Source organism: Chlorocebus sabaeus, chromosome 21 (genome assembly GCF_047675955.1).
Source record: "Chlorocebus sabaeus isolate Y175 chromosome 21, mChlSab1.0.hap1, whole genome shotgun sequence".
Lineage (NCBI taxonomy): Eukaryota > Metazoa > Chordata > Mammalia > Primates > Cercopithecidae > Chlorocebus > Chlorocebus sabaeus.
In genome coordinates, this window is record NC_132924.1 from 105,126,007 (window position 1) to 105,148,818 (window position 22,812).

A 22,812-nucleotide genomic window follows, 5' to 3' on the forward strand; every position below is an offset into this window, starting at 1 on the left:
TTCTCTCCTGATTCGCTTCTCTCATGGCTTTCCCTTTGAATAAGAAGGACGCTGGAATATTCATGGAGTCATTCAGCCCACTGTCCTCCACCTGCTGACCCGAGGCTTAAAACGTGGACAGATCTGCCCAAGGTGGCCAGGTGAGCCAACAGCAGAACCTGCAGAGGTCCTAGTTCCTGGGCCAGAGCTCTCTGTGTCATGCCAGCTGCACTGGCTCCCTGCCCCCCACCTCTGAGCAGCGTGGGCCTTAGATGGGCGTGCAAGGCAGGCAGCAGCATGGGCCCCTTCCCTCTGGCCCTCCTCACTGCCACCCTTTTCATTCTCTTTTTCTCCCTAACCCACTCTACCCCAGGAACACCGTTGGATTCAAGATCTTCACTCTCCATCAACATACCAGGGGAAGTGGGGGCTGATAGAATCATTGGTCACAAAGGTGTCGCTTGCCAGGAAGACCTGAAGCAGAGATGGCAATGCTTGTGTCATCCCCAGAGCGAACTCAAATGGGCAAGTAGCAAGTTCCTGGAGGGCTGTGTTGAGAGGGATTCTGGGACTGACTGGGCTGCGTAGGAAAGCGTTGTCTCCTGACAGCACTGACTAGTAACATGTTTACTGTCCCTGGCTTGAAGTGTTGCCACCTCGGGATGGCTGCCTTGCAACTGAGAACAGTCTTAAGTAGAAGGACGCATCTCTGGTGGTTGAGTTTAGATGTCACACAACTGCAGAGAGAAGGTGCCAGACATGTGTCTGCACGCTGGAAGCTGTTGCCATCGTATAGCCAGCCTTCTCCTGCAGCCCCTCCCAGCCAGTCACATAGAGAAGGACCCAAAATCCCAAACTGCATTTTTATTATTTTTTAATAAACTTTATTCTATATTACAAATAAGTTTTATTTTTGTTCTGAACTGCAAAATAGGAATGCCTTATATTTACATACACAGGTATACAATTAATTATAACAAAGGTACAGAAGCTTGCCTTTACCAAGTTACAACTGGGCTCCAATTTAAATAGCATAGGTTTCCTTTTTAAAAACTTTTTTAAATCTTTTTTTTTTTAATATCTTACTAGGATACTCTTCTTTAAAAATCAAAACCAGAAGACCCTCTTCTTAGAGATCTCATCCACATATATTTGAGGCTCATTTTAACACTGTTGTCTAAAGATATGTTTTGCTCTGTTCTAACAAAGGGCCAGTGTTCGAGGTGGGAGCTTTAGTTTGAAACAGAAGTGGGATGGGACTGGAAGGGGGTGACTGGAACAGAGATAACCTGTCCTAACTCCTTCAACATCTTCTCTATGTGACTCAGACTCCTGCCGGTTCCTTAAACCACCCATCCATCCTGTTTCTTCCCTTCTCCTCTAGCATTTGAAGCTCAACTCTGGGTCATCTGGCCGGGCCAAAACCCCTGCATCACCCCGCCATGTCGGCTCACTGAGCCATTGTCTGTTGCGGTACCCTGGAGTTGCTGGTTTCTACGGTAACTCGGCAGGACCCTGCTGGAAGAGATGGACTGGCCCCTACATGCTAAAGTGAGGAGGAAGGCAGCAGCATCCAATCCTTCCTTCCCACCTCGGGGCCTGGGGGCCTTGTTCCTGCTCAAAGCAGCTAACACACGACTAAGCAAAGACGGCATGTCTCAAGGACACCAGGCCAAGGTAGGGAGTGGTGAGGGGCGGGCCGTCCGTTCTAAAACACAAAATCATTGGTTTCCAAATGGAAACAAGATTATTTGAGGTAAGCTAGCTTTTCATTTTAAAGAACAGAAGGTCTAGCAAGCCAACAAGCTAACGAGAACGTCGGGGAGGGAGAGGGAAGGAGGCAAGAAGATGAGCAGGTGTATCCCATCTTCATCCTGTGCCTGGATTGCGACTGACCTCTGTGCGCGAAAGCGTTCCTTAGTCCTGTTTGGTGAAGTGGTCTCAGTTTCTTAAGTGCCCTTTGGGTTGCTCTTTAACTGTATCCTCTGTTTTAAATTCTACTCTTGTAAGGGAGCCCTTCCAAAATGTGCTTGAGTCAAAAGATCAAAGATACTAACAAAGGGCGTTCTAATTCCACATAAAGAAACTGGTGGAAGATGAGCTGCATAGACCAACTCTACTTACTTTTGCAATCCTGGCAGAGGGAAAACTTGGGTCTTCCCATGACCCATCCCTAACAGAGCCTCCCTAAAGTCTGAGGATAGCTAATAAGAGATGTATAGGATTCAGTAGTACCAGGGGCAGCCCAGAGAGCCAAGCATAGACATCAAAGGGGGTGAGGCTCCCCCAACCCAGGATTTTCAGCCTACCTCACTACCTCTGCCAATACAAACAGAAAGTTCTTTTTGTATATGAAGGATTTTGTTTCATTTTGTTTAATTTTGCTTTGCTTTCTGGTAGTCACCAGTCTACTCAAGGAATTTAATTGGGATCCTAATGAGTATGTATTTATTTTACAACCCAAAAATTCTATGTATTTTTACAACTTGGATACTCCCTCTAATAAAAAAATAATTTTATGGGGGAGCAAAAATTTATAGTATTAAAAAACCTCTCTCTTGCATGTCTGAAACTTTTACTACAGTGGATTACCTTCCAAGTGAGAGGAGTGGTCATTTAGGTTTCCTGTCGAGAGCATGCCACCCTCAGCACCATGAGGAGAGGTTTGCAGAGTGTCCCAGCCTCTCTCGAGAGCTGTGTCAGTGTTAACTGGGGCTGTGTCTCAGTCCCCCATTCAGTAAAACAAGGCTCTTGTTTCCTATATAGAGAATGCCTGTAGGGTGAGGTGGCGGGAGGAGGGAGGAGAAGGACTCCATCTGTCAAAAGTGTGGGGAAGCACCAGGAATAGCAGCAGCCATGCGAGATGCCACCCCTAGCATTGTCCTCATCCAGGGAATGTCCTGACCCATTTTTTTTTCTTTTCTTTAGTGCGGGAGGCTCTTCCTGTCCTCTGAGGTTCTCCTCATCCCCTTGTAAGTCATGGGTTTTGCTCCCACCAACCAAGTAATTTGGACTTAACATCCATAGCAGGGCTCCCTTCTTACTCTCAAACTCTTAAAATATACAAACAAAAACCAAACTACTCCAAAATCCTAAATAAATGGCCCACAGTTTTGTTTTTTAAAGGAAGAGTCTGAGGGGTCAAGGCCTCCCAGTCACCTGTCCTGAGAGCTGGCAGGAAGAGGGGAAGAGGCCCTTGATGTAGACGAGGACCAGGAGGGATGGCTGGGGGAATTTGGGGTGTGGGGAGAAGCCAGGGCACTGAGCTGCCTGGGGTGGGTCTTCTCTGGGGGTCAGCTGAGCTCCTGGAGGTGAGTTATTCACAGAAAGACCCCTTGATGGCCTTGAAGAGTTGGCTGGGGCTGCTCACTGGGTTCACTGTTCCTGGAAGGAGCAGGGGAAGTTCCCGGAGAGGAGCACCTCTGGGCCTTATGCTTGCAGAGCACCTTCCTACCTGTGTCTGTCTTTCCCTCACTGCTCAGCTGTCTGTGAGGTGGGAGGTTTGTCCTTGATTGATTATACTGGCCCTACGCTCGGTTAAGTATTTGACTTCACATTACTATTACTGTGTCCCCTTGGTCCTGGGAAAGATGACAGATGGAAATTGAGCTTTTCTTTTTAGGTCACAGAGGGTGGTGCTGAGACCTGGGTTCATCACAGCATCGTTCACAGCTCTGGAAACAGTGGTGAGGATGCCTCTTGCAGTGGAGGTCATTTGGGAAGTCATTACTTGTGGATCCTCAGATGGGGACCCATAGGGCCTTGACCAGATGAGGGAGCCCCCCCCACCAAAGCCAGGAAGGCAGCTCTGGGCAGGGTGGGATGGGGCTGGGGCAGTCACAGAGGGCTGGGCTGAGAGGTCTGAGCAGCTCCTGTACTCAAGTGGATAAATGGCCCTGGGACAGAGGCTATGTGTGCAGGAGAGACAGGGTGGAATGGGGAGGCACAGGAAGGATGCTCGTGGCAGGAGGAGCACAGGCAGAAGCCAGACATGAAACGGGAGACACGGGTACCGGGGACCTGGTTGCGTGGGGGAGGTGGAGATGCTGGGCCAGTACATCAACCTTCACTCCTGGTGGGCGCAGGTAGCTGGGCCTGAGGGGACCAGGTCAGAGACCTTTCCTGTGGGTAACTCCTGCTTCTTCCTAGGAACAGTCCCGGACAGTCTGCCTCAAACTTTGGGGTTTATTTAAAATGACTTATCTTTCACCCGTAGCTCCTTGCAAGCACCTAAGCTCACTTACCAGGCTGTGGGTGCACAAGGGGGAGGCTCTAGGGGCTGACTTTGGGTGCAGGGGTCATGCTGCCATTGGAATGTACCTTGGCCTGTGGGACACTTGGGTTATCCTCTGTCCCCAAATTTAAAACCATATTGAAAGAAGGCAAGAAAATATTTTCCTGAGGAAGTAACTGGCACGATGGCCGCCTTCACTTAGTGGCACTATTATTTGCAGCTACCAAGAACTGTCAGGCTCTCTCCTTATGGGGAAGGACAAAGAATGGGCAAAAGCTACATCTGGGGGACTCGTGCCCAGGATAAATGACCAGCCTACAGCTCTCTTTCTTGTCTTCCTCTACTTATTCCTTAAAATTTAGGACCCCACAAAGCCCCCTCCTTCCCTGCTACCTTAAGCCCTTCTCTCTCCAACATGCAAAATCCCCACCTAAACTTTGTCAGTGATTTTGATGACTCAGTCTGGTACCTTTTTCCCTGGGAGGGTACAGGGGGTGAGGTGGAGGGAAAGGTGAGGAAGATGGCCTTTTCTCGCCTTCTCTCTGCCTAAGACTCAACAAATTAACTTTGCCTAGAGGGAGGCTGTGAGGGGGCCTCCATCCCACAGGACCAAGTTGGCCCAATTCCTTTCTCTGGGAGCCTGCAAGCCACCTGGGCAGCCCCTGGATATTTGCTCTGCCATGATGGGGAGGAAGATCCCTGGGGGAGTTTGGAAAATAGGTTTGGGTGGGGGATTGGAGGGGGGGGGCAAGGACAGCTTTTTGACAATGTTGCCTGTCTTTGCTTTTAAACATATCACATGTGCACAAGAATCCAAATGGAAGAAATGGAAAACAAACAGCAAAAGAAAACATAATTTTTATAAGCAAGATGGGCTGTGGCTCTGGATACCTGGCTTGGATTTCTCAGTCCCCAAGCAGGCCACGGGGACTGCAGCAAACAGAGCGACAGAAACAACCCACCCACCAATTAAAGTCAAACCGGCCCCAAACCCCTCCCCAGGAGAAATGGGGACAGCCAGAAAACTTGTCTGTCCTTGTCTCCTCTTTCTTCCTAACCTTTCTAGTTCTCTGAGGTGTTTGAAGGTTTTCTTATAACAAAAACATGGAAAAAAATAAAGTCCTGTACCGCGAAAGTAACAAACAACAATAATCATCCGGTAAAAAATAAAAGCTTCAGCAGAACCATTATGAGTCTTTTTTTTTTTTTTCTGCTTTTTTCTCAACTGTGCAAAAAAAAAAAAAAAAAACACTCATACACACGCTCACACACGCAGCTTCCATCCAGCAAATCTGTGTTAAATATGTTCGTGTCTCTTTCCTCCCCAACCCTTCAAATGTGCAAAAATATTTTAGTGACCGAGGTACTTCCTCAGACCGTCTTCCACATGCACCCTTTCTGGCCTTCCAGGTCCCATAACTTCTTGGGAGGGAATAAAATGATCAAAGATAGAAAAATCCAAGCTTCTCCACCTGGTACTGCACTTGCCAAAACCTTTGGTTATTTTTTTTTTCTTCCTCTTCCAATGCATTGTTTCCCATTTTCCTCTTTCCGTTAGGTTGCTCGTGTCTTTTCCACCATCTGTCCTTTGCGGTGTCACATGATGCCCTGTGCCAAGGTCCAGGCCTCAGCAGGTGACCACCCTGATTTCCTATGGACAAGTGACCTCTCCTTCCACCCATCAGTTCTCAGCATAGAAAGCAAGGGTTGAAATGTCCTGAAGCTGCAGGATGAATGGATGAGCAAGGGGAAAGAGAAGGGGAACACCAAAAATCCTCCTACAAAGGACAAGGAATCCTTTTGCGCTTTCTGCCTACACCTGGGGCAGACACACACGCATGCACATGCGCTCACACACATGTGCACATATTCATATCCAAAGGGGCAACTGTTCGTAAAAGTACCGGATGCTCCATGGACTTTGCTGGAGATGGTGTGGTTTCTTCCCCAAGTGGGGCTCATTCTGAGTGGGTGACAAGGAATGATGTCTGATGTTTGGGGAGTGAAGGCAAGACTGTGAATCCTTCTCCTTAACCTCACCTAAGATGATGTTTCTCCTTGTCTGTCTCCCATAGTGGTGAACAACTCCAGAGCAGAGGTGCCAACAGAGACTCCTGCTTAGGGTGGGAGACCGGACCAGACAGCACCTAAGGTCTCCTTACGATGAAAGGTTCCTAAAACCCTCCATGAGACCATTTCTCCCCATATCCTCTAGCTTACCTAGTATCCATTTCTAGGCACACATTTGCCTGCCTGGCTAAAATCGTGCATCTGTAGATGTAAGAACAGATGGGGAGATGGATGCCAAGGCCAAGGTCATTTGGATGTCCCTCTTCTCAATTCCAGCCAGGCCCATCAGCTTGATTCTTTGTCCCTCCCAGACCTGACAAGCTGGAGGCTGAGGTTGGCTGGCATTTTGGGTGGTCTCTGTGAGGCTGTGCTTAAGTCTGTTTCTTTCAAGGATGACTGCTGAGGAGATGAGGAAGGAGAATGATGAAAGAGACAGCTGAGATGTTGATGAAATCATTCCCAAAGAGGTCTGGACAGCCCAGTGACAAAGTCATCTGCATAGCAATGGCACCAGATTCTGCAGAGGGAACAGGGACTAGGCTGTTGGCCCCAGCTGTCTATGGAGTTCTCAGGAAGGATGGTGGGGATGGAGCCATGGAGATGGCTGGAGGTAGAATCTCCTAGATGCACTCTGCATTTCACGTTGGCCCTTGATGAAGGGTGACAAAGGAGGGTGGAGATAGATGCTTTCTCTTGACAGCACTGAGGGCTCTGGTAATGGACTAGACCTATGATTATGATTGTGACTCATTTGAATTTGGGGGTAAATGGAAAACAACAAATTCTGCTTCCAGGGTAGATGCAACTCTTTCCTTTTATCCCCCACTGTGTTACATTTCTGCTGCTAGGATTCAGATGAAAAGGTTAGGAGCATCTCCATGGTGGAATGTAACTGCTATTCTTTCTCCTGCCTGGCATTCTACTGGCAGGGGAGCAGGCGGGGCAGGCAGGTCCCTCTAGAGACCTGGAAGAGGACCGGAAGCCTCTGGACACCATCCCAGCGAGGGAGAGGGAGCCTCAAGGAGCACCTCCCAGCTGCTCACACATGTCCTGCTCCAGCCACATGCAGGAGGTGTGGCTTTTCTTCTCACAGCTGCAAAGTGATCAGACCACTAGCTGAACCACTGGAGATGGAACTGTGGGAACGGAGAGCCAGGCGATGTCTTCCCAATGAAGATAACACTGAACTACTTCCTTGCCTCTTCTCTAGGCCAAGGCTCAGATCGAAGCGGCGGCTGCCAAAGTGGAAGGCGAAGTAGCGGCACAGATATGTCCCCTGTCCTTGGCTCCTCATCCTGCTGCTGACATGCACAGGGTCAGGAGCAGCTGGGGGAGAGGCCCCTCTGACATCTTCTGGTCAGTTCCCTTGCCATGGGCCTGGCCATTCTTGGACTAACTGAGGGTCAGTGGCTTGGTCCAATTGTATTGGCAGAGCAACTGGAAGAGAAGAGATCCAGGAAGGAGGGAGAAACAGAAAGAGGCAGAGAGAGAGAGAGAGAAAGAAACAGCGCTGCTCAGGGGATGCTGCTGATGCCAGTCGGAACTTGCACTTGGTAAAGATGATAATCTAGACTGAGGCACGGCTTGGTGTGTCCCCCTCCAGGGTGGCCCTGGAAGGACGGTTCTCAGCTGTCTAAGCTCATGAGGGTTATGACTTGTTCTAGTTTGTAGGCCAGTTTCTGCTTCCCACACTGGTCGTCGTGGTCCAGAGGTCCAAGGATCTGCGGAAGGGCCAAGAACGGGGAGGTTACTTGTTCGTCTGTATAGGTCTGTGTTCTCAGGAGGCACAAAGATGGTATGGATGTGGTCAGAAGCCCAGGAAGCCACAGGCACGTGCAGGGGCACACTGGACACTGCTGGGTAGGAGGAGGCCTGGGCAGCACAGGCAGGAAGGTGTGGCAGGCACAGCATGTGGGCATCAGCAGGGCAGGGTGCACAGGATGCCAGCACACATGGTCATGTCTGAATGACTGTGCATTCTACTGGCTACAAAAGATGGTAGACAGAGGGCAGAAACTCTGCTGAAGACGCCTGTGCCGAGTTGCTGCAGCTACCTGCAGGTTAGACAGCAGCTAGTTCCATAGCCCATGGAAATGTGTAGTGCTCAGCATGGAGCCGGAATGTGATTTCATGGATGTTAAGACATCCCACCCTTCCTCCCACAGAAATAAAAAATCCTCCCCATCAGCTCCCTGGGGCCCCAGATTCTACATTTAGAAAGTCATTTGTTTTTACTTTGCCTGTTAAAAAACAAATATCACTAGAAGAGTAAGACTACAAGCTTTCCTGGCCATTAACACCTAATGGATAATGTCTACCAAAGCCTTTTCTGAGGGCAGGCAGTTAGCAGAGGACAATGACAGCCAACAACTGTGGCCCATAATGAAAAATGTGTCAGAATTTTACTCAGACTCAGGAGATGAGGGATTGAGTAAAGGCTCTGCCAGTTTCTAGCTGGGTGATCTGAGGCCAAACAGGTAACCTGTCTGAACACTCAACGTCCTCAACTGTTAATGTAGGAACGACTAATCCACCTCCAGGGGACAGGATGTCAGATAATATCTGTGAGCACCCTCAACACAAGGCCTGCCCTGCGAGAGGCACTAGATGATTGGGTGGAACCTACTGATGTTGCTGTTTGAGGGGGCAGGGATAAGAAGGGAGGGTAAGGGGATGAGAAGGAGGCTGAAGGCTCAAGGGAGGCACCCAGGGCTTTGGATTTCATGACCCAGTTAATGTTTCTTTAGTTGGGGAGGCAAGATAGAGCTGGCCAAAAACTGTCATTTGTACACACCATCATTTCATAAAGATGGGTTAAACACCAAGGTAGACAGTTGTACTTGCAGACTAACAGAGAATCCTTTCTGAGATGAGACGGTTGGAAGCTTACACTGCTGCACACTACAGCATCCTTATTACGTTGCATTGCTACAGACAGGGGAAAACTCTGTCCCAGCCCAGTACTCAGCTGCAGACTGCCATCAGGGTCCCTCCCCTAATGGAGTCAGCACTGGCTTTCCCATGACTTAAGGGCCACGGAATTAGGCTGTTCATGCCCTGCAGGACTCCAGGCCCTGGGCCTGCTGGGTCTGCTTCTTTCACCAGGGGTTCCTGGACTCTTCTTAAGTAATGAGGATGGGAGGAGATAGAGAACTCGGGGCACGAGCTTCCTACCCTCCACTCAGAGAAGGTGGCTATGCTGCTGCTCAGATGCAGGGAATTTGGATTCCAAGGATGGCCAGGCCCAGGGCAAAGAGCTAACTAGAAGCCCAGGAAGACAGGCCTCCTCTTACCCAGCGGTGCTGTGTATGCCCCTGAATATGCCTGTGTCTTCCTGGGCTGCTCCCTTCCTGGGTTTCCTGGGCTGACCAGAAGATGTCTGAAGTGCCTCTCTCTCCAAGCTGCTCCTGACCCCATGCATAGCCAAGAAAACTCCCATAGCACCATGGCACTGGCCAGAAAGAAGGCCTTGTCTATAGTGGCAATGACCCCAGGTGGGATTTTCCAGTGAGGGAACACAACAATGAAAAACACATTATATTTCTTCTGTTCTGTTCTGTTCTGTTCTATTCTATTCTATTCCATCCTATTCTCTTCTATTCTATTCCATTCTGTTTTGACTCACTTCTGTTTCATTTCTAGTCTATTCTGTTCCTATTTGAGTCTACACCATATCATACCATATCATGCCATTCCATATAGCCTGCCCATAGGAGTGGGGAGGTGCCTGTTTAAAGAGAGTTAGATCACAGAGAGATGTGGAAAACATAAAAAAGAAGAAATACTGGAGAGAAAATAAGAATTAAAAAAGACAATATAAAAGAAATAGGTACTTATTTATGTATCTAAGAAGCACAGGGATGAATGCAGAATTTATGGGATGGAGGCTTTCTAGCATTCCAGCCTTTGGAACACAGCCCCAACTCCTCAGTGGTAGTTCCCCCAGCAGAGGTGGAGGTGTCTGTGGCAATGTTCTCTTACATGGAGGCATGCAGGGTTGTCTTCATTCTCTGCCTCCTTCCATCCCAATGGGCCTGGAGCAGGGCAAAGCTTACCTCTTCGCTGTATTTGCCCACATAGGAGAAGATCTCTGAGAGTGCACTCATGGTGTTGAATTCATTCATGTGCATCCGGGACTGCTCAGCCAGGTACGCGTTCATGTCTTGGTCGCTGATGGCTGGCATCTTCCCTATGTCAGAGTAATACCTGCGGAGGGATGGAAGTAGGGAGAAGCTGGAGTCATGCATTTGGAGGAGAGATGGATGCTCCAGCACCGTGTCTGGGGCCATGAGCTCAGCGTGCACTCCAGGTAGTGGATACCTGCACTGTGACCATCTGGGGACCACTGTGGTCTCTCTCTCATCTGGGTTGCTGGGTCCAAACCAGGAAGAGCCCTCTACAGCTCTGGATGCAGGAGGCATAGAGGGAAGGGATTTGGGGAGTGGCCAAGACGTTGTCTAAGGGCAGACAGGAGAGGAACCGAGAGCCAGAGGGGCCCAACCTCGGGCATGCTCTTTGCTCTCAGCTACCACACAGAGAGGTCTAGACTGTCTTGAGTTTCTCTAACGCCCCTTCCACAGATGCAAGGGATCTCCTCCAGCAGGGCCCGAAGGCTCTTCCGAGCGGTTGCTCTTCTCTGACGTCCTCTGCTCTCTGGGGGTTCAATGGGAGGAGGCAGCGCTGAGGCTGCTAGGGGAGAGACTGGCGGAAGGCAATCAGTCACTGTCACTTGCAGCTGTGCACTGCTGTCAATTGGTTAATTAGATGCCAGCATTTACATTTTTAATTTCTGCAATTTGACATTTTATGCACCAAACCCCAACTCCCCCGCCAGAGGGGAGTTGTGCAGTTTCTTAATGAGGAACTGAAAGGCCTCAGTGCTCCCAGACAGCCACTTCTCACCCTCTCCTATGCACTTTTGGGCTTGTGGACTGCATAAAAGAGAAGAGGTAACTACAATGACGGGGGGCATCATAAACCTCAAAGCCCTGTGGTGGCCCGGCTCAGCCTAGCCCAATCCAGCCCATGCCAAGTCCCTGTGGCTGCCATGCTGGAGAAAGTAAACCTGAAACCTGGGATCAGAGGGGATGGGGGAGGACAGTCTCCAGGGCAGGGATTAGAGTGCATCAAGCAAGGCACCTAGGCACCAAGTTTAAGGAAAGACACTCACTCTCAGGGTTGCACAAGCATTGGTGACAGTGACAGACCCTGGGAGTTCTCAGAACTCGAATCTTGGTCAGAGGCTCTGGGACAGTCTCCCCCTGTACCCCAGCCCTATCCTTCACTTCTCCAACCTGGACCCCATCAGTCTTGTGCTGTTTCCCTGACCTCCAACTGTTCCCATCAGTGCCCAGGAGGTGGGTGAAGACTGGCAGAGATGGTTTTCTGTACTGTCCCAGTCATCAGCTCAAGGGCCTGCAATGGAATGACAGCTCAATTTGCCCCACAGCATCATCCCTGGGCTAGTGAGGGCTGGAATGGCTTACCCTGCTCTGAGTGGTACTGGGATTGCAGATCTGTTGTTCTGTCTGAAAAATGGGGAGGCAGAAGGAAGATGACAGCTGTGCTCCCTGGCAAGGGAAGGGGCTGGTCAGAAGGGACTCCCCTGGCCACATACCAGACATTTTGCCAACTGCTTTGTTGAACTGGCAGCATTTTGGTTGGGCAGGAGCCTGAGACAGGCAACAAGGCCAAGGGTGTAATAACATGGCCTTTCTCAGAGCAGCCTGGCTACTCAGAGAGGCTGCCCTGTCCCCATCTCATTTGGATTTCCATCCTTCACATCTTCTTCCATTCCCTGCCCCTCTTCCACCTTCAGAACCCCCAGGGCCCAGTACCCCTTCCTGTTTCATTTTGCTTTCTTTGCCCCATCCCCAGAAGAGCCTGTTCTCTTCAAGGCCTATCACCTGCCCCAAAACACATCCTCAGGTACCTCAGGACACAGGGCTCTGAGTAATTTAATGACATTCCAGGTATACAATTACAGCGAGACTCGATTCACTGTCACCATTTCTGGAATGCAATAAATGCCAATGTTCCATTTTATAGTGGGAGACCAGAGATTTCAGTAGTAGCTCCCAACCTTGCCATTCCCAAGGAGATTTGTGTCACTGTCCCCTTAGGGATCCCATGTCTACCAAGCAAGATATGTTTGTCAAGTAAAGGGCTATCTTCACAGGCTGTATTGGTAAAAAGTGTGAACAAATAACCTCACTCACTTTTGGTACCATGGCCAGCAGCCAGCCATGCAACTCTGGTAACTCAGCTGAGTTCCAAGCTTCCACCAGACAGGTATACTCTGTCACCTGTACACAATCAGAGCCTCTGACTAGGTGAAAAACCCAGGTTCCCGTGGAAAGGACATAACTGTCACCAAAAGCAAAGACTCCTGTTATTTCTCTCACCAGCTGTGGAACCTATCACAGTAGGCAGGCGGCTCTGTCAGGCTTTTTGCAAACAGTGCCAGGGACCTTCTTGCTGCCTTTATAGTCCCTGAGGTGTAAGGAATCCTAGGTTAGGGGCCACCATGTCTGCAGTGAAGGGACCATTGCTAGGGGAAACAACAGAAGCCCAGCACTCTGTGCCTTCACAGTGGCTTGCCTCATGGCAGCGCACTAAAAGCCCTATCCATTTCCCCAAAGAGAATATCTAAAAGTATATATATGTGTGTGAGAAAGACAGAGAGAGCTGCTGGGGTGAAGGGCAGGGAGTTGAGAGTAGGCTAGGACAGGGTTGGGGCCCTGACCATCTCATCTAGAGGTACTGGGTGGCGTGCCTCTCCTGAATATGTCATCCTCTCTGCGAGGTCAGGTCCTTGCCGGGCAGCTCCTGTCTCTTTCCTGTCGCCTTTGCACTGGGGAGTCTGGATCAAACCAGGGCATGTCTGTGGCCACACACTAGTGACAGGTGGGCCAACTGCATGACCTCATCTTCAGCAAGTTCTAAATCAGCTGAGCTGAGTGGCCACTGACAGCCCAATGTCTGTGGGTGTGGGGCTTAAGTCTTGCTGACAGTCTACCCTGTTTTTGATCCCAAGCCTGCCTGCTGCTAAGTGGTCCCCTCTTCTCTGCAGGGCTTTGCCAATGCTGTCTTGACCCCTCCTGCTCCCCCACTCCCACTCCCTAGCAAGCACCTTGTGCCTGATGCCGACTCATGTGGTACTACCTCTGCCGGGTGAACCTTGCTTCCTTCTCGTTCCTGTTGTGCTGGCCCCTGTGCTGAGCTCCTCCACTGGGAAGCCTTATTGATTGGGAAGAACATAATTAAGCCCTGTTAAGGAACTTTAAACAAGCATTCTCATCTGCTGGCTGTGCATTGAGGAAGGGAAAAGGGAGCCTGGGACCCTGTGCTTGAACTCGCTCCTGTGGGCGTTCTGCCTGCAGGTGAGCCCATCTCCAGGAAGTCCTTCAGGACCCCTCCGAGCTGCCCCAAGCCTGACCTGCTAAGAAGGAGCTGGTCCCACCACTGGCCTTCCCTGGTTCTCTTTGCTGACCTGCTCACAGCAGGGAGGAGGCCAGCACCCCTGAGGTCCCGACATCAGGCCTCTGGAAGAGACCATAAAGATCAACACCCCACAGAGCTGCATCCTCCACTGTTGGCTGCAGGGTCCTAGGGTCCTAGTCTGTGGATTTCTATGGGGTAGTGGGATGCCAGCAGAAATCCTGGGCCCAGAGAGTGACCGTGAGTATCTAATACCTGCCTTTAGGATAGGTCTGTAGTGATTGGGAAGATGGTCTCCAGTGCCCTAAACTCTTTGGGAAGAACACAGTGTTGGCATCCCTCCACACACCTTGAGGATGAAGACGCAGGAGTGAAAGATATTTCCAGCCTGATGCTCTGATATCCCCAATATGTACCTTTCAAGAACCCACACAAAAGTCTTTTCCTCTGTGAATCACGGGAGGATCTCTCTGGGCCCAGCAGAAAGAGGCCCCACACCCTGAGTTCCCCACTATGATCCTCGTGGGGTCTGCTGAGCATCTATCTGTGTGGCCTCCCTGACCACAGGAGCTGCAAAGAAAGGGTCAAGTTCAACGCATTTCAAGTACCCAACTCACTCATGATGGATACCATTAATGTTTGACCCATGAATTAATGAATATGTTAATGAAATGTCTATATCTCACCTCTAGTATTGCTCCCAGGGCGAGCTGTCACCATTTTATGTATTTGACTGGATGGTTTCCATAGGAGGCATATTTAAATATTTAAAATTCTTAACCTTTTTTGTGCTGTGACACACATGATAGATGACATTCAAATGTGTGGCACACTCTAATCCAAACCCCAGCGGCCTGCTGCGACTCCATTATACTTACTTCTTAAAAGCTGACTGATGGCAAGTGAGTGAGGCCAATGTTGCTGCAAGAATGACCTTTCAACTCTTCCAAGTTAAAATTGGAGAAAATCACTACTAAAGTGTGCAATGTATTGCTACTGGTAATGACACAAAAACTACAACTGATCACAACACACCACTTCATGGTGATGACACTGTTGGGTTTCATCTGTAAGATGAGGGTAGCAGTTAACTGCTAATTGGAAACCAAGAGACTCTTCTCCCTTTTTCCAGATTTGGCCACAGCAAAATTCAAATTCTTATACGCGGGGAGTGAATACTGGGAATCCACAGTGGGTCTACAAACCACCATTATTACAAGATACTTGGAGGCAGGAATGGGAGGAGAGGATGGGTGGGGAGATGGTGGGAGGGAAGACAGGTAGAAGGATGGGTGGGAGGAGAGATGGGAGAAGAGATGGAAAAATAGATGGCAGGACAGGAGCGAGAACAGGTGGGAGGATGGATGGGAGGACACACAGGAGGATGGGTCAGAGGATGGGTAAGAGAATGAGTGACAGGAGAGAAGGGAGGGCAGGTGGGAGGATGGATGGGAGGATAGACAGGAGGATGGGTTAGAGGATGGGTAACAGAATGAGTGAGAGGAGAGAAGGGAGGGCAGATGGGAGCATGGTGGGAGGATGGGCTCAAAGATGGGTGAGAGGACAGGTGGGAAGACTGGTGGGAGACTAGATGGAAGGATGAGTCGGGGATGGGTAGGAGGACAGATGAAAAGATGAGTGAGAGGCTAGATAAAGAATTTCTAGAAGACTCAACATACTGGCAGAATCATCTATGCTGTTCAACCAAGAGTTATTGAAGCTTCCTGAATTTATATGCTTCCCTTTTTCACCTGCTCTGAAGAGAGGACCAGGCAGGGTAAGCCCTATTTTTCAGTTGTGATGGTACAGAAAGCCTTCCCCAAATACGTGCAAGGCACACTCCACAGCAGTGAGCCTCTAAGTTCGAGTCCTGGGAGGACTGTCTCCATTTGACCAACAGCAGGCGAGCAGGTTCAGAAGTGAACAAGCCGTGGCCAGGTCACTCTACCATCATCCTCAATTGCGGGCTGTCAATGTCCTTGGAATGGGGAAGTGGGAGATCAGGTGTGCTGTGGTACCAGGTGAGGTCTGCCCTGCCAGACTTTACTTTCCCCTCGAGGAAGCCAGACAAGCTCGGAGGATATGTCCTCTGGGAATGGGAGTGGACTTGTCCCTCCATCACCGAGTGAAGAAGCCCTCTGGGCTTGACTTCAGCCCTGTCCGTGCTGTTTTCTTGATCTGTCTGTCTTTGTACCCTGGTCCCGGAAAGGAGAAAAGATTTGGGGCCTCAAGTAAGTGAATGACTTTCTTCAGAGTGTCAGTGGTTGCTAAGAAACGAGCGGGATAAGAAATGGAAACCATCAAATCACTCCTAAAAATAACCCAATGGACTGAGTTTACTTGTGACCTGCAGCAGCTGCATGGCACAAATCTCACTGAGCACCAAGCAGAAAGGAGACTACTTCCTCGGCCCATGCATGCATGAGCTTCAGCTGTGACTACGCAGCCTGTTTCTGGGAAGTGTCCTTTATGCAGACACTTCACAAATGTTCCCAGTCCTTCACAACCCTGGTTCCCCCCTCCCTGCCTGGGGCACTATCACAATGACACTGTAGCACAGGGATGACCAACAGCCCACTGCTGCCTCTTTCCCCTCTCCCTGCTAAAGAATTGGCTGCCCACACGGGAGGGGCTGGAGGGCCCGGTCCTGGCAACTCTATTGTTGGAAGAGTGAGCCACTGTCTATGTAGCAGGAGGTAAGAACACGTCTAGATGACTCAGACGTAATCAGACACTAGGACAAAAGAGTTAATTTCCTTTTGGACAGCCGAGGTGGCATGTCCACCACCTGTATCAGTAGGAAAGGAGGAGAGGGTATCACAGGGCAGAGGGGACAGGGAAAAACAAAATCAAAGCCTTTCAGTGACACTAATGCACTGAGGTGGCCAGGACTCTACTCCCTCTTAGTTATTTCCTTTTTATAAGGGAAGGCAATTTTCAAGTATAAAGACAGAGGCTGTCTCTATCATAGGCAAAATAATAAAGCACATTTTGTCACCAAGTCAAGCACACCTTCTGAACTCTTTTACTCTTCAAAAAGGCACCAAATCTGAGCTTCCCTCTAGGTTTCTTATATTTAAGCTACTTGGAATAAAGAGAAAGTCTAAATGCAGGACTGCCATGTAGAGTTGTGCAGGTTACTCACTGCACAAAGATACTTGGACAAGAGGATGAGCTGGGGCTGACAAAGCCCAACACTCAGCAAACACACTCGGTGTGGGGCTACCTCATTCTGTAGGAAGGGGTATCTTTCTTAAACCATACAGAGGCACCATATGGGATGGCAGAGGTCCTGTGTGAAAGTAATGCAAAGAGGTAGGAAGGTTATTTGGGAGTCAGCTAAGAGGTTTGGGATCTAGTTTCATCTTGGTCCCTTAAATCACCTTGGGCAGATTACTTAGCCATTCTGCATGTATATTTCTTCACCTTCATGGCATAAAAGGAGCTTACAGTTCCTGTCCTCTCCCTAGTACAGAGCTGCTGTGATGAATAAATAAAGCTTTAGCTGGTTGCTTAGTTCAGGTGCTTGGCATATGGAGCTGATGCAGCTCAAACCATTAACCTTCTTTACCATGAGTCAGCGCCACCCTAGGAGGAGCCCAGCCCTGCAGCTCACAGGGGGACCTTCAGCCATGAGAGCTCTGCAGGACACTGGGATTTGATCACAACACTGCAAGACCCAGGGCATTAAGAGCTCACGTGAGAGGCAAGGGGCTGAGAGAGTGAGAAGCTGTTCAGACAGTGACAAAAACATCCCCACGGAATGCTGGGAACTGCCAGCCAGACGGGAGCAGATGGGTAGAGGCCTCCAGCCTTTTCTGCTGCAATGATGTAGTCTGGCCCCTTGAAGTCTTATAATGACAGTTTTTATTTATTTTCTTGGGGGGGTGGGAGGTGAAGATTAGAGCTAGGAGCACATCTCCTCTCTGGGCCTAGAAGGCATTTCAGCCACTAGGTTCGAGAGCCTGTTATCCAGGGAAGCTGAGCTATCACAGCAACCTCTGGCCAAGTTTTCCTATTCTGGTTTCAGGGGACAGGAGCACTGGGACGTGGGGGTGTGGGTGTTGCAGTGGCAGGATCAGGCTTTGTGAATGACTCATCTGGAAGCACAGCTGGTTTTTGATGAGGAAGGGACTTTTTGTGGAGGAAGCTGCTGGCTCCAGCAAGGGGCCCTGACTTGGCTCCGTGGCCCAGCACTCACCTCTCCACCCAGTTCTTGTAGCTGGGGATGTCCTTGGCATACAGCAGCTTGTTGGAGGGCGAGTCCTTGCCCAGCCGGTGCTCTGATGTGGAGCAAGAGTCCATGAAGGTCTGAGCCACCACAGAGAGGCAGGCGTCTGTGATGCTGTTTTTATGGATGTCAAACACAAACTGCGGGTTCTTGATCATGTTGACCCAAAACCGCAGGGGCAGGCTGCGTGAAAGAGGCAGACAGTCAGGGGAGACGGCGCAGTGGGGCTGCGGCATGGGTAGGAGGGGTCTCTGGAGAAGGAGAGAAGCCTGGGGAACTAATAGAACTTAAGAGCCTTCTCTATGCTGGGGATGGGATGTGCCCAGGAAGGGAAGTAAGGCAGGTCTGCAGGGCCCCAATTTACCTTCCAGGAAACTGAGAACTGCCAAGGCTGAATAATTCATCCGGAGATATAATCTTGGTAGGTACTTGAGAGGACTTGATACCCAGCCTTGGTGGCAGGGCTCATCATCTTCCCTTTGGCCTAAAAGGCAGCTTTGATGTGTGCTATAAAGTGGAATTTCTAACTCTGTCTGTCTGCTCCTAAGCCTGATACAAGAGTATCCAGGTTGGCAAACTTTAAGGAATTGCTTGGAATCTAGGCTTCATATCTGACGCTCTGCCATCTACTGTATGACTTGGCAGAAGTCACACCCTTCCTCCCTGCCTGGGCCTCTCAGCCTACTCCTACTGGGGCTGAGAAGTACAGTGTAGCTGACTGATTTTTCATTTCTAAGCTGGCAGGCTTGAAAACCCACATTCACCCACCTCATGGGCCCCATCGTATTCCCTCCTTCCCCTCCCTGCTTCTTCTGGTTGGCACCTCCTGCCCACCAGGAACTGTGCTTGCAATTGGGGATACAGTGATGAATGAGACACATCCTCTGCCCTCAAGAAGCCTGCATTGTGATAGGTTCATGGAAAGGCAGACATGAAACCGACTACATGCCGGGAGGACTGTTGGTGCTAGGACCAGAGATGTGTAGGGTCCAACATGGGACCAAGGGAATCATCAAGTCTACCCAGAGGGCAGTGTCCAGAATGCCTTCACAAAGGGGCCACTTGATGGTGGGAGTTTTAAAACTTGTATAAGTCTTTCTTTCTTTCCTTCCCTTTCTTCCCTTCTCTTGCCCTGCCCTGCTCCACCTTGCCTTGCCTTGTCTTCTCTTTCTCTTTCTTTCTCTCTCTCTCTTTCTTTCTTTTGATGGAGTTTTGCTCAGTCACCCAGGCTGGAGTGCAGTAGGGCGATCTCAGCTCACTGCAACCTCAGTCTCCTGGGTTCAAGTGATTCTTCTGCCTCAGCCTCCTGAGTAGCTGGGACTACAATCACCCATCACCACACTCGGCTAATTTTTATATTTTTAGTATGATGGGGTTTCATCATGTTGGCCAGGCTGATCTTAAACTCCTGATCTCAGTTGATCTGCCCACCTTGCCATCCCAAAGTGTTGGGATTACAAGGCGTGAGCCACCGTGCCAGGCCTGTGTGTTTCTTAGCAGGGTGAGGCCTGGAGGAATGGGGTGGAGGATGGGTTGCACATAGGAAATCTGCATCAACAAAGACAAAGAGGGAAAAGTGTGCCCTGCAGTCTGCTATTGTTAACCTGTTGCTTAAAATATCCCAATTCTGGGACACTGGGAGAAATTGCCTTCTGCCCCTTTTGGCTGTAGCCATCCCTGTGGGCTCTAATCCTACGGCTTCCAACCAGCCTGCTGGGACGCAGGTGGGAAAGAGGACTAGGCACCATGCAAGGGATTGCTTACTTCCTTCCCTCTGCTCCCACCTCTGCCTCCTGCCATTTCCCCTGATGTTTTATTGTTGTTTTGGTGGTTGTTCTCACTGATGGTAATAGTTAGAATGTTAATTATGTGCTTGGCTTGCTTCTTAGAACTTAAACTCTTTGAATTACATCATTTCAATAGAACCAGTACAATATTTCTATACTTGTTCTATCTCCCAGCAGCCAGCAGGTACAAATAACAAATGCTATTAATACAGGAAAACCTAATGTTCAAGACTGCCTATCAGTCGACAAGGATCTATTAAGTTCCTACAAAGTGTGCAGGGCGGGACTCAGGCAGGCAGCATTGAGGTCTGACAATGTTTGGCGGTGTTTCCTTCATCCCTGGAAATCCCTAATAGGAAATAATGGGATGGTGTCCAGAAAAACTCAGAGAGCCACAACACCCAGGTGAAAGCAGGGGTCACTCCAGCTGCCCAGGCTTCCTGACAGCTGGGGTCAGAGCCCTGAATGGAGGACTCACAACTTCTCAGCTAATGAAGTCTCTGTTCATATCTTCCTGTTGTTCCAGAAGTTGCACCCAGGAACAGGGACTCTGGGAGTCCACATTTGCTCTGCTGGTTTTTTCTCCCCTATGCTCCCTGGTCCTCAAGCCAGTTTTGCTGACAGGTACAGCAAACAGGGAAGCCACAGCACTCACTCAAGGCTCCCGCCTAATGAAATATTAGCATATTATTAACATTAGTGGTGGCACTAATCTCTGGTTGATTGCAGCCACTCAGGCTAAATGAGCAGGAGGTTTATTTAAAAGAGAAGAGGTAGGGAACTGTGGAAGAAGAGGGTGGGGAGAGGGTGGGTTACACCTTGGGCCAGGAATAAAAAAATAATCACTTTTCGATCAGAGACAATTAACTCCAAGTCAATATGCAGATCTTAAAATTCCCAGACTTACTGTGTCTTGCTCAGCATAGCAACAGATCAAGTCAGGGTTGGGGGAAAGTGTCCTTTGATGGGAGAACTTGAGCCTAGCAGGACTGTGTACTTCCTGGGGTTTCCTTTGCTCAGACCTGAGTAATTGGAAGAGCTGGGATCCAAGGATTTGGCTCTACTCCAAGGACATTATGGCACCCCTGGAGGTGTCGTCACCCCAGCAGGAGGGACAGGGTGAAAACAAATGGTTTGGATACCATTGTAGGTGATATTCCTGCAATGTGCTACTAAAAGCAGGTAGAAATGTTTAGAAATACCCAACTTTCTCCAGCTAGGACCAAGAGAAGTTCTGGGCAGAGCATTTTTTTTAATCTTCTGAAGGCTGCTAACATTCAGTGGAGGCAGTAAGTAGGAAGACTCACTGACAAAAGCAGATTGGTAGGCTGGGGACATGCCCCACCAAACAGCTCCCAGTAGTCATGCCAAGAAGTCTAGAAGTCTAGGAGAATTAAATGCATCTTACCTAGAGGCAGGTCCTGGGAGATATTAGACCCAGCACAGCTTTCAAAGGAGGAAATCGCATCACCCAGTTTTGCTACACTGAGTGAGCAATCTAGATTTTTGAGTCTTATTTGAGAAAGTTTGGAAGAACCCCAGCATGAAGGTCTTCTCTCACCAGGAGTTAATGTGGGAGCAAACCCCACGCTTCAGTTCTGTGGTCTCAACCTTGGTTCCTGCCTGGTTTTTCACATTCAGCAGGGATAGTCTCTTCTCCTGGTGAAGAGGATGAGGAGCCAGAGCACACTACATTTAACACAGTTTTGGTACCAAAGTCTGACTTCTGCCTTCATCTGTGCATTGCTTTGGGGCCTGGGGCTAGGTGCCAGGGTGCTTGGCTGCGCTCTAATGCCTTGCCCATCCTAGCAGTTGTCAGTGCTGGGCAACAGGCCCACACTGCCTCAGAAGAATGATCTGGGGAAGAAGAGCCTAGGACAGGCACCATGGAAAAGCTGCAGGGAGGCTGTTCTGGAACTGATGGGACAAAGGATAAGCCAGCTTTGCCTCAGGTAGAGCTCTCAACCAGTGACCACCATGGCCCTGCATCTCATCAATAATTACTGAGACCCAGCTTTACGCAAGGTTCCATACTAAGTGCTGAATACTGATGTAAGCTCTTGAAATTTCAACCTCAAATACAAATTACTCACAAGTGAAAGGAAGGATGCTCCATGCTAAAAGGACAGAGGGGATCATAGGGGAGAACACCTAGAGTGTCAGTTAGTACTTGGAGAATCCTGTTGTCTCAAAGGAAGACATAGTGGTTAAGGGCAGGTCTCTTCACCACACAGAACTTGGAAAAGGAGGTAATGGGAAGAGAGCAACTGCTTGAACAGAATACAAATGCCCTTTGTTCACCTGGTTGTTTACTAGGTGTGTTTCAAAACTGCTTGCAAGTCACTGTTAGATGTTGCCCTTCTAAGATCTGGTTGCACATGACACATTCTCCATCTTCCATAGCATTTGTCCCACACTACCTTGCCTCTCACCCTCATCTGTTGGTTTTTTGAGGGCAGGGGCCATGTCTGATTAGCTCATGATCCTCAGTGTCTAGCATAATCACAGGCACCCAGGAGGTACTTGGATGGGAGAGTGTCCTGGCTGTGACATTTGGCATATTATTTCTTGCTTCTTCAGCTGGTTCAATAAATGTTTGTTAACTGACTAAGTGATAGGAAAGAAAGATGCACAGACAGATTTTACTAGAGGGAAGCGAAAGAGGGAATGAGCACAAAAATCTAGGAAGAGTGGATGGGGAGGACCAGAGAATGTGCCTGCTCAGAGTCCCTGCTGATGAAAACAGACTCTGGCCAGCCCTTCTCCTGGAGGCGCAGAGTCCCATCACCATTGACTCGAGGCTGGGTGGGCTCAGGGCTCCCGATGTGCCCCCTGCCCTCCCTTCACTCACCAATTGCTCTTCCAGGTATGGCGGACGTGTGGGTCATGAATGCCATGCTTATCAGCCTGCTCATCCAGGAAGTCAAACATGTACTTGATGGCCAGGGGCAGGGCAGAGCCACGGTGTGCCGTGCTGAAGATGGTCTCAAAGAGGTCATCCACAAACTTCTGCAGTGTGCCCTGGAGAGGTGGGATACATCCAGACACAGCTCAACTCACGTAGTTCTGAG

The 22,812-nt window shown here is 49.6% G+C and overlaps 1 protein-coding gene across 1 annotated transcript in view; it reads right to left on the minus strand.

Moving 5' to 3' along the window:
- Positions 1-370: 370 nt before the first annotated feature.
- Positions 371-22,812, minus strand: part of PLXNA4 (plexin A4) — a 449,849-nt gene continuing 427,407 nt past the window's right edge. Inside the window, exons 29-32 of the mRNA XM_007982959.3 lie at positions 22,593-22,762; positions 17,925-18,137; positions 10,339-10,489; positions 371-8,004 (exon numbers count right to left, since the gene is read on the minus strand). Of these exons, the coding sequence (XP_007981150.1) occupies positions 7,909-8,004; positions 10,339-10,489; positions 17,925-18,137; positions 22,593-22,762 (630 nt within the window). The 3' untranslated portion in view covers positions 371-7,908. The remainder of the gene's footprint in view (positions 8,005-10,338; positions 10,490-17,924; positions 18,138-22,592; positions 22,763-22,812) is intronic.